At 37.4% G+C, this 11,409-nt stretch overlaps 1 protein-coding gene across 1 annotated transcript in view; it reads left to right on the top strand.

Moving 5' to 3' along the window:
• Positions 1-221: 221 nt before the first annotated feature.
• The window catches only part of Gucy1a2 (guanylate cyclase 1 soluble subunit alpha 2), a 245,085-nt gene continuing 233,897 nt past the window's right edge, over positions 222-11,409 (top strand). The window contains exons 1-2 of the mRNA XM_055595813.1: positions 222-233; positions 1,069-1,130. Of these exons, the coding sequence (XP_055451788.1) occupies positions 222-233; positions 1,069-1,130 (74 nt within the window). The remainder of the gene's footprint in view (positions 234-1,068; positions 1,131-11,409) is intronic.

Below are 11,409 nucleotides of genomic sequence, written 5' to 3'. Positions count from 1 at the left end.
CATCTTTTGTTCCCTCTTGCACAATCACCTTTGAGCCTGTGGTTTGGGGCTATAATACAATGTCTCATTTAGAGCTGAGCACTCTCTCAACAGTCTATGTTCTGTTGGGAGATGCACAATCAATGGATATAAATGTAAGAATTTAGGTAACACCTTTATTTTAAAGATTCACTCTTTTGCCTTTGAGATTTAGTTGTTATCATAACATTTTAATAAAATCAATGTTCCGAGAGGTTTGTATCCCATTCACTTGCATGTACATATTTTCCAAGTTTGGGGCCCTACTCCTCAGATAAATCTGAGAGTAATTTCTTGATTTAGGATTAATAAACTATCTTGACCTGTTATTGGGAGAGATTATATAACTCATTCATGAGCTATGAACTTATCTTTTGAAGACATGAAAGGGGCAATCCAAAGTGCTACTGTCCCCTTCAAGAGACGTGAGAACAGTCCTCTGCTTGTTTTTTCTTGGGGCACACAGGAAGTTGGGCTGACTTTAAGTATTGCTGATGGACTATAGGCCATTGCTTCCCATTTTACTCCATCTTGTAAGTTCTTTTAGATGAAAAACTAATAAAAAAAAGCTCATTAAGCTTAAAATATGTAATTATAGAGCTGAAAAATTTAACTCAATTTACTGTTCCTTCCAGACTACCTTTGAAAGTCTTGTTACAACATAAAAGAACATTAAAGGTGTGAACATCCATTATCTCACAGGGATTATACACAGCACCTGGGAAGGGCTCCAAGTGGTGTCCCTGTATTGCCCTTTCCCATTGCTCCAAACCCTCTATTGTAGCCATTGAATATTTTATTTAATACTTATTAATATCTCATCAAAAGAATGGGGAGGAGGCAGAAAATAACATTGTACTCAACACTGGGAAACTGAGCAGTTGCTGACTGCCTCTTCTAGTCACTCTGGGGAAAACACATGACCAGATTCAAAATGCATTAATGCAGTATAGTGTCAACTTTTATGAGGAAAATCCATCTATACTCCATAGACTGGGAACTACACTGATGAGCTAACAATGTGTTTTCATTCTTGTTATTATCCTGTAGCCTCAGATGATAAACCTGACTCTCAAGAGGACGTTGCAGTATTATGAACATCAAGTTATCGGGTGAGTATAAATGGTTTTGGCTATTGATGGAACAAACTCAAAGCTGCTGAGCTTGTAAGTTAGTGTACTCCTGAATTCAACTTTATAGCTTCTTCACATGCAGGCTAGGACTAATGAGAGTACTTTGCAGTCAAATCCTTTGGTTTATTTGTGTTTGAATATTTTATTTTTATTTTTTAATCCAATTTTTATATTAATTACAGTTTATTTCCTTTGTATCCCAGGTGTAGCTCCTCCCTCATTCCTTTCCACTCCCACCCTCCCTCCCACATCTCCTCTCTGACCCTCTCTAAGTCTACTGATAGAGGAGGTCCTTCTCCTTATCACCTGACCCTAGCTTATCAGGTCTCTTCAGACTGGTTGAAATGTCCTCCTCTGTGGTCTAGCAAGGCTGCTCCTTGAGGGGAGGGGGGAAAAGGAGATCAAAGAGCCAGCCACTGAGTTCATGTCAGAAATAGTCCCTGTTCCCCTTACTAGGGAACCCACTTGGATACTGAGCTGCCATGGGCTATGGTGTTTGATACTTTTAAATGAAAAATAAAATCTTCTTCTTGTTGTTTTTCTCACACTTTCCCCTCTGTCATGTTCTTATCTTCCATTTGAAGGGCTGAATCACACAACTTTTAAAATGCCAAGTGGGAGGCTTTGAATGTGATTTGGAATCCTTACATAGAGTTTGGCTGAAAGCACACTTTAAGCATAGTCTTGGTTTAGCCAGAGTCACATGCTGTGTGCTTTCTCTCTTAGTCCCTGTTTCTTTAAATGACTTGGATAATTGTGTGTATTAAAATGCTTCATGTCAAAAAGCAAGAAAGCAGGACCTCACCAGAACAGAGAAATTGTAATAAAATGTAATGTTTATGTTAATAATTAAATCAAAGATTAGACGTCTTGATTAAGTGATAGGGTTTCAGGGAAAGTAATTTTCACACAGAAAACTCTAAATAAGCTTAAAGTCACTTTCGATTGGCTATAGTAAAGGCAGTTTGGAAGATACCCAAAACTTTACTTTTTTGAGTAATCTAGCTTTTCATATTAAATCAATATTCATTAGAAACAATAACTTGTTAGTATTCTCTGTGGGCTGCAAAGTTTTGTCTTTGTGAAGAGACAAAATTCCTGGTAATTCCTGAAATATTATTAGGGGTCAGTTTACACTATGGGGATCAGGACTACATTTGGGGCTATTAGGATATAATGTGATTAAAAATAAAACAGAAAGACAACATAATACAGTACATATCCAGTACAGCATAATACCACGTACTTTAAGCACTTGATGATTATATTGATTGTCAAGTGGGAATTGCTTTGAAACTTTGACACATTAATTCTCGGGAGTGCAGTGCTATGAAAAACATATTTAAACTTGAGATGGCTTTTAATTTGATGCCATTAGTGATTTAAAATACTTTATCCTAATGGAGCTAAAGAATGCCAAGTTAACCTTTTCTTGTACATTCTAAAATAAAATCAGTCTTAATTTTAAAATTATTCACTGTCATTGAGTTTGCTACCTTAAAATATGCTATGTAGATTAACTTAGTTCATATCCTTGAAACTATTTCTTACTGTGGTAAGTGCTGTATAACCGTTTTTATTTTAAATATTTTTTGATAATGCCGGTTATCAAATTCAAAGTATTGTTTTTGGAATTACAAATACTTTTTTTTTTTTACTGTGAAATCAAATAATTGTTAAAATGCTCTCATTTGTGAACCAAACTGTCTAAGGAAAAACTGGGAGAGGGACTCATATTACCATTGAAATAGATAATTAACCTCATTGTGATAATCAATAGAGAATTCCTTGGCCATTGGTGGGATGGAGTTCCCTTTTATCTAACTGCCTTAACTATCCTCTCTATGTATGTTGACATGGCCTAGGATGATTCCCTTTTTTGTTTGCTAAATGATCTTTACTTAGTTTTGTTTATTCTGTCCAACACAATATAAGGACTATGGATAGTTTGAGTATAACAAGATGTCTTGATGTCTAACTTGATTAAAATAGAACTAACTATCAACATGTTTGCTTGGCTGGCATCTAGGATCTGGACCACTATTGCTTTCATTTGCCTTGATACTGATGGAGACTAAAAAGCTAATGGCTACAGTCTCATTGTGTTTGTCTTTCTTGTCCCTGTCTTCCCTTATCTCCACTTTTCTCTCATTATATAGCTTACCTTTTCAGCTTTTTTTTTTTTTTTTGACATTGAGATTTTTCTGCTCTTTATTTCTCTTTACAAACTGGAGAAAGGAGAAAAACAAATATCATTAACACTGGGGCTAATGTGTTCACACCTATGTGTTGTTCCTCTTCACAAAGCACAGTTTAGGGCCTTTTATTTCTAACTGTGAAAAGTGAAGTGTTTCTTACACTTAAGGAAATTTCAAGCAATGGAGGATAAGTGACAACAATCATTATTTTCCATACTTTTGGAGGGATATGGCTAAGAGAAAAATTCTTTTTCTACTTTCTGTAAATTACATAGTTTGAAGTAATTTAGCTTTTGGATACCACAGATTGAGATGCTAACGTAGGAGAGATGACAGTGTATGTATCTATTTCTTTTTTCTTTAAGCCAGGGTCCTGGACTCACTGGCCTTGAACTCACAGCGATCCACCCAGCTCTGCTTCTCTGAGTGCTGGGATTACAGGCATATACCACCCTTCCAAGCTATATGAGCTCTTTTTAATTTCTGAACATGTCCTCAACCACTGGCCTTTCTATTTCCCTTCTTCTTTTCTTAAAATTTTGCACTCTGACCTGTTTTACCTATCAGTGTCTACGGTAGTATATACCACTCCTTGAATTCTTATACCTGTTGCCAATAGAGACTCAGGGAGGCTTTTTTCTGCCTCCCCAAACCTAGCACTGAACCCAAGGAACATCTGTTTGAATGATCATGAGAAAGATGGAGCCTTTTTGTTATGAAATAGATAACCTCTCTGTCAGACTCCTCATCTTTAAACGATTATTCTATGCGTTATTTTTTCACTTATTCATGTATTTATTCATAAGATCAATTGTGTTGGCAAAATGAATGCTAAAATAATTTATTCATGCTGTGTGATAAATCTCTTTCTCTCTACTGTAATCATCATCATCATCATCATGTCTTACTGAGAGATTTTGATCTAATTTTCTGGCTTTTATTCAATGTCTCCTAGTCCCGAGTTTTTACCATAGAAAAATGATTTTAAAATTGCTTGAAACCAGCGGTTCTTAAATATGAACGTGCATTAGAATTACCTTGGAGTTACATATGTATGTACAAGTACACACACACTGACACCCAACAGACAATGTATCAGTTTGGCTTTTATGATCAGAAGTTGAACAGTCTCACAGTGACTGGTCACACACTGGAGTGAAAACCTTAGCTTCCCAGTCCAAGAAGCTGGAGGCAGCAGAACAAAGACAGCAGTGAGGTCCCAGTGGGAAGACAGAGGTCCAGAAGCTCTCCTGGAGAGCTTGTGGCATAAGTTGAGATTTAAAAGCTGATAAATCTGGAGTGTAAAGTCTGTAGCAGTGACAACGGCAAAAGTTAATGTGCTTAAGAAGAGTTGCACACAGAAGAGTGTGCTAGCCTCTTTCCCGTTTGTCCTGCCTGCTAGACCAGCGTACCCGTGCTCAAGGTGGCTTTTCCGTTCCGTTCACTGACACACCTGTCCATCACCGTTGGAGGCATCTTACAGACACACTCAGGAGGATATTTTCCACACAGTGTATTTCCTACACTGTGAGACTATCTCAACTCTGACAAAGTAACAGCCAAGATGAATGCTCTTGTGTGCCACCAGAGTTGCTAATTTCATCTATCTGAAGAGAGATGTAGATTAACATTTCTTTTAAATCATCAGGCCACTCTAATGCTGCCAGTCTAGAAGTGTCATTATAGCCATAACCATTAGGACAGATTACAATCTGAATTTTCGGTCATCTGGCCTCTACTTTTTATAGTCTATTCTCTTCTACCTTTCCCTCTTTTCATTTCACTACAATTTTTGTCGGCTTCTCAGTTTTCTCAAGATTAGTCTCAGAGTTTATACTATTTTCTTGAGTGATCTGTATGCAGGTGTCTGCATACTACTCTTTATGTGTATGCCTCTGCTAGAATGCCATCACTTCTGAGAGGTCTTCCCTAAGACCCCAACCTAAAGCGGCCCTCCAGTTCTGACCTCTTCAAACCACTCACGTCTGTTTTACTATCACCTAAAATTTCACAGTGATCATCGTCACTATCTGATACTCCCTTGTTTTTGGTTTTTCATTTATCTTGCTTATATCCATATCCCTTTGTTTTTGTTAGTGGTTGGCATGTAGGAGGCACTAACTTTTAGAAATATGAGGGAAGAAATTATAATCTAGAAGTGTGTGAGGAGATTTCTAAGGAATAGAGTGAACTAAAAAGTTTTATATGGTAAAGCTATAACATGAGGGCCTGAGAATAATATCTGTATCCATTGTAATTATAACTTTTGTAGTTTTAGTTATCAGATACTCTTTACCATAAAGTACACCAGCTTACTTGCATAGTCTCACATTTATTGTTAGTTTTCTATGTCTGTGAGCCCTTTGTAAAATATTCTGGTTTTATATCTTGTTTGTATAACACACTATGATTCCCATTGCCTCCTCTGAATAAAGGTATAGAGCCTGTGCTTTGTTATGTTAGTGACTGTTTAACTCAAGTCCCCAGGGAAAGACATCAGTGCTGGTGAAGGGAGCACAATAGGGAATAGACATTTGGCAATGTGGAATGGGAAGAATAGTGAGAAACAAGCAGAGCCCATAGGAAATGGGCAGGATTCAGTTAAGGGGTTAAAAGGAACTAAGGTTTGAGAGATGCCTGGTTAGTGTGGAGTTTCTTTTTTAATGCTTCATGCCACGTCTGTGTGCCTTTTCTTCTATCTACGTGGAACTATGAACTTCAGATTTTGGGAAGTAATACACATTGGACTTCAAGCCACATTCTATTATCAAATAATTGTGGGAAGAGTCCTTAAAATCTCTGCACTTCAGTTTCCTTATTTTAAAAATGAGTGTCAACATAATTGGAGTGAAGCTTACCATCTGAATAAGCAATCTGGTCTTCTTGGTCAGCCCTTTAGAATGTGAAACACTTGGCTGCCGCTGTCCTCAATTCTTATGTCATTCATAGCCACCAGGGAAGTCTTAGCCTCTCTCTGCTTATAAAGGCATTGAGTCATGCAGTTCCTCACAGGTACTCTAGAAAAGACCACATCTCAATCGCAGCTTCCTCTTTTCCTCTTCTCCCAGACCTTCTCCCTCAAGTCCCCTTCCCATCATCCTCCTCCCTTTCTCCTCAGAAAAAAGAAGCCATCCATGGCATATCAATCTACCTTGGTATATCAAGGTTTGGTAGGACTAAGTCCATCTTCTATTATTGAGGCTAGCCAAGGCAGCCTAGTTAGGGTAAAGGAATCAAAGACAAGCAACATCATCAGAGATGGCCCATGCTCCTGCTGTTAGGAGTCTCGTAAGAAGACCATGCTACACAGCTGTTACACATGCGCAGAGAGCCTCGGTCAGCCATGCATGCTCCTTGCTTGGCAGTCCAGTCTCTGTGAGCCTGTAGGCCCAGGTAGTTGACTCTGTGGGTTTCCTTGTGGTGTCCTTGACGACCCTGGCTCCTACAATCCTCCTTTCCCCTCCTCCGCAGGATTTCTCAAGATTTGCTAATGTTTGGCTGTGGATCTCTGTGTTTGTTTCCATCAGTTGCTGGGCGAAGCCTCTCAGATGAGTTATACCAGGCACCTGTCTGCAAGTATAGCAGAATATCCTTAATAGTGTCAAGGGTAGGCCCTATCTCATGGCATGTGTTTCAAGCTGGGCTAGTCACTTGTTGGTCATTCCCTCAATTTCTGTTCCCTCTTCACCCCTGCATATTTTGTAGGCAGGAGAAATTGTGAGTTTAAGGATTTGTGGCTAGGTTGGTGTCCCAATCTCTCCATCGGAAGTCTGTTCTGGTTACAGGACGTAACAGTTTTAGGTTCCATATCCCCCACTATAGGAGTCTAAACTAGGGTCACCCGTACAGATTCTTGGGAGTTTCCATTGTCCTAGGTTTCTAGCTCATCCCAGAGACGCCCCCACCACCAAGGATTCCAGTACTCTCTCCTTCTGTCCTTCACATAACTGATCTCTCCTGTTCACCTCCTCACCTCACCCCACACTGTTCCCCCCCCCTGCATGTACCCCAGATGTCTATTCTATTTCCCTGTCTCAGTCAGATACATCCTCCCCATCTGGGCCCTCCTTGATACATCTTCTTTGGGTCTGTAGCATGGTGATCCATTGATAATATAATATTCAGATAGAAGTGAGTACATACCATGTTTGTTTTCTGGGTCTTGGTTACCTCACTCAGTGTGATATTTTCTAGTTCTACCCATTTGACTGCAAATTTCATGACTTCCTTGTTTTTAATAGCTGAGCAGTATTCCATTGTGTAAAATGTAACATATTTTCTTTATCCATTCTTCAGTTGAGGGATATCTAGGTTGTTTCCAGCGTCTGGCTATTACAAATAAGGCAGCTATGAACATGGTTGACAAAATATCATTGTGGTATGGTATAGCATCTTTTGGGATGCCCAGGACTGGTTTAACTGTGTATAGAGGTGGAACTATTTACAATTTTCAGAGAAATAGCCAGATTTATTTCCAAAGAGATTGTGCAAGTTTGCATTCCCACCAGCAATGGAGGAGTGTGTCCCTTGCTCTACATCCTTGCTAGCATGTGCTGTCACTTGAGGTTTTGATCTTAGCCATTCTTTTTTTTTTCCTTTTTTTAAATTTTATTCATTTGGTATCCCAGCTGTAGCCCTGTCCCTTTTCCCCTCCCTACCTCCCTTTCTCCTCCCACACCCCAATCTTAATCATTCTGGTGGGTGTAAGTTAGAATTTCAGAGTTGTTTTGATTTGCATTTCTCTGGCCACTAAAAATGTTGAACATTTCTTTAAGGGCTTTTCAGTCTTTAGAGATTCCTCTGTTGATAGTTTAGATCTGTACCCCATTTTAAAAATTGGGTTATTTTTGTTTGTTGGTGTTTAGTTTCTAGAGTGTTTCATATGTTTTGAATATCAGCCTCATGTTGAATATAGAGTTGCTGAATGTCTTATCCCATTCTGTGGGCTGCCATTTTGTTTTCTTGATTGTGTCCTTTGCATTATAGAAGCTTTTCAGATTCATGAAGTATTTTTCTTTCTATCAATGTTCATAAGTGAAATTGGTCTGAAATTCTCTTTCTTTGTTAAGTCTTTCTGTGATTTAGGTGTCAGGGTGACTGTGGTCTCATAAAATGAATGTATCTTCTGTTTTTATTTTGTGAAATAATTTTAGGAGTATTGGTATTAGCTCTTCATTGAAAGTTTTGTAGAACTGTGTGGAATCTGGGCTCTTTTTGGTTGGGAGACTTTTAATAGCTGTTTTTATTTGCTTAGGAGTTATAAGTCTATTTAGATTGTTTACCACCTCTTCATTTAACTTTGGGAAGTGGTATATATCAAGAAATTCATCAGTTTCATATAGATTTTCCAATTTTGTGGAGTACAGGTTTTCAAAGTAAGATCTAATGATTCTTTGAGTTTCCTTGGTGTCTATTGTTGTACCCTCCCTTTATCTTTTGTTTTGCTAATTTGGACATTCTCTACCTGACTTATAAGAGTTTGTCATTTTTGTTGATTTTCTGAAAAGAAACAACTATTGGTTTCATTAACTCTTTGTATTGTTTTCTTTATATCTAATTTCATCCCTGAGTTTGAAATTTTTTTTGCTATCTACTCCTTTTGGATTCGTTTTCTTTCATTCATTCTAGAGATTTCAGGTTTTTTGTTAAGTCACTCATTAATTTTTTTTGTTAAGGCAGTTAGTGCTCTGAAGTTCACTTTTAGTACTGCTTTTATTGTGTCCTGTAAGTGTGGGTATGTTGAGCCTTCATTTTCATTGACTTCTAGGAAGTCTTTAATTTCATTCTTATTTCTTCCCTGACCCAGTGGTCATTAGGTAGAGAGTTGTTCAGTTTCCATGCATAGGCTTTTTGTTATTTCTGTTGTCGATTAAGTCTAAATTTAATTCATGGTTATCTGATAAAATACAAGGGGTTATTTAAATTTTCTTGTATGTATTGAAGCTTGCTTTGTGAGTGACTATGTGGTCAGTTTTAGAAAAGGTTTTGTGAAGTGCTTCGAAGAAGGTATGTGTTTTTTGTGTGTATTTGGGTAAAATGTTCTGTGGATATCTGTTTGGTCTATTTGATTCATAACATGTTTAGTTTCACTATTTATCTGTTTAGTTTCTGTCTAGATGACATGTCCATTGGTGAGATTGGGGTGTTCAAGTCTTTTGTTATTAATGTGTGGTCTTTGATTTGTGATTTAAGCTTTAGTAATGTTTCTTTTACAAATATGGTGCCCATGCATTTAGGGTATAGATATTCAGAATTAAAATATCCTTTTGGTGGATTTTTCTTTTCACAAGTATGAAGTATCTTTCCTCATCTCTTTTGATTAATTTTGGTTGAAATTTTATTTTATTAGATATCAGAATGGCGACTTCAGTTTGCTTCTTGGGTCCATTTGCTTGGAAACCTTTTCCACCCCTTTACACTGTAGTAATGTCTACCTTTGTTACTGAGGTGTGTTTCTGGCATACAGCAGAGTAATAGATCCTATTTTCACATTCTGTTAGCCTGTGTTGTTTTGTGGGGTATTGAGTCTGTTAATGCTGAGTGGTATTAGTGACCAATGATTGTTAATTCCTCTTATTTTGATTTTGATGATGGTTGTGTGTGTGTGTGAGTCCCTTTTTTTGCTTTTGCTGGTATGGAATTATTTCCACTGTTTTCTTAGGTGTAGTTAATCTTCTTGGGTTGGAGTTTTTCTTCTAGTATTTTCCATAGGGCTGGATTTGTATATAGATAATGTTTAAATTTGGATTTGTCATGGAATATCTTGTTTTCTTCCTCTATGATAATTTAAAGTTTTGCTGGATATAGTAGTCTGGGTTGTCATCTGTGGTCTCTTAGAGACTGTAACACATCTGTCCCAGGACCTTCTAATTTTTATAGTCTCTGTTGAGATGTTGGCTGTAATTCTGATTGGCTTACCTTTATACATTACTTGACCATTTCCTCTCTCAGCTTTCAATATTCTCTCTTTTTTCATACATTGAGTATTTTTATTATTATGTGGCAGGAGCATTGTCTTTTCTTTCCAATCTATTTTGTGTTCTGTAAGCTTTTTGTATGTTTATAGGCATCTCTTTCTTTAGATTGGTGAATTTTTCTTCTATGATTTTGTTGAAAATATTTACTGGATCTTTTAGCTGGGAATGTTCTCTTTCTTCTCTTTCTATTTTTCTTAGCTTTGTTTTTTTTCATAGTGTTCCAGATTTCCTTGATGTTTTGTGTCAGGAACTTTTTAGATTTAAATTTTTTTTTGGTTGATATTTCAATTTCCTCAATTGTATCTTCTATGCCTGAGATTCTCTCTTTCATCTCTTGTATTCAGTTGGTGATGCTTGCACCTGTATTTCTTGTTCTTTTACCTAGGTTTTCCATCTCCAGGATTTCTTCAGTCTGTGTTCTTTGTTGTTTCTATTTCCATTTCAGGTCTTGAATAGTTTTATTTCTTTTTTTCATTGTTTGTAGTTTCTTGAATTTCTTTAGATTTATTAATTTGCTCTTTAAAGGCCTCAATAATCTTTGTAAGATTGAATTTAAGCTCTTTTTTTTTCAGGGGAGACCTGCATTGGGTATCAGTTGTCACTGGACTTTACAGACCCACCTGCTATATAAATATGGACAGGGAGATTCTTGTATATTTCAAAAGCTTAGTCTGACTTGGGTTATCTCCCAGCTCCTCTAACAAACTAATTTGCTTACATCCCTTTACAACATAGTCTACTTCTCTGCTTATATTCACATCTTATACTCTGCTTATAGTCACATGGTCTACCAATCATGCCTGCTTGCTTTTCATTATCTTCTTCCTGCTGTTCATTTCTCTCTACCAGAAAGTCCTGCCTTTCACTTCTTGTCCAGCTACTGGCTGTAAAATTTTAATTTTAAAAAAGTTTTAATATATTATTTAATTTTAAACAGCCTGATACCACACCTTCCCCCTCCCCACCCACTTCCACCCTCACACCCTCTACCCCCATTTCCACTATTTGTTTTAAGAGAAACCCCCCTCCCTCATATGGGGTACCAGCCCACCCTGGCACCTCAAGTCACAGCAGGACTAAGTG

The sequence above is a fragment of the Psammomys obesus genome, unplaced genomic scaffold (genome assembly GCF_907164565.1).
Source record: "Psammomys obesus unplaced genomic scaffold, mPsaObe1.curated_primary_1811, whole genome shotgun sequence".
Classification (NCBI taxonomy): Eukaryota; Metazoa; Chordata; class Mammalia; order Rodentia; family Muridae; genus Psammomys; species Psammomys obesus.
The sequence above is the reverse complement of the archived record's forward strand: the minus strand, read 5'-3'. Positions and strand labels throughout refer to the sequence as shown.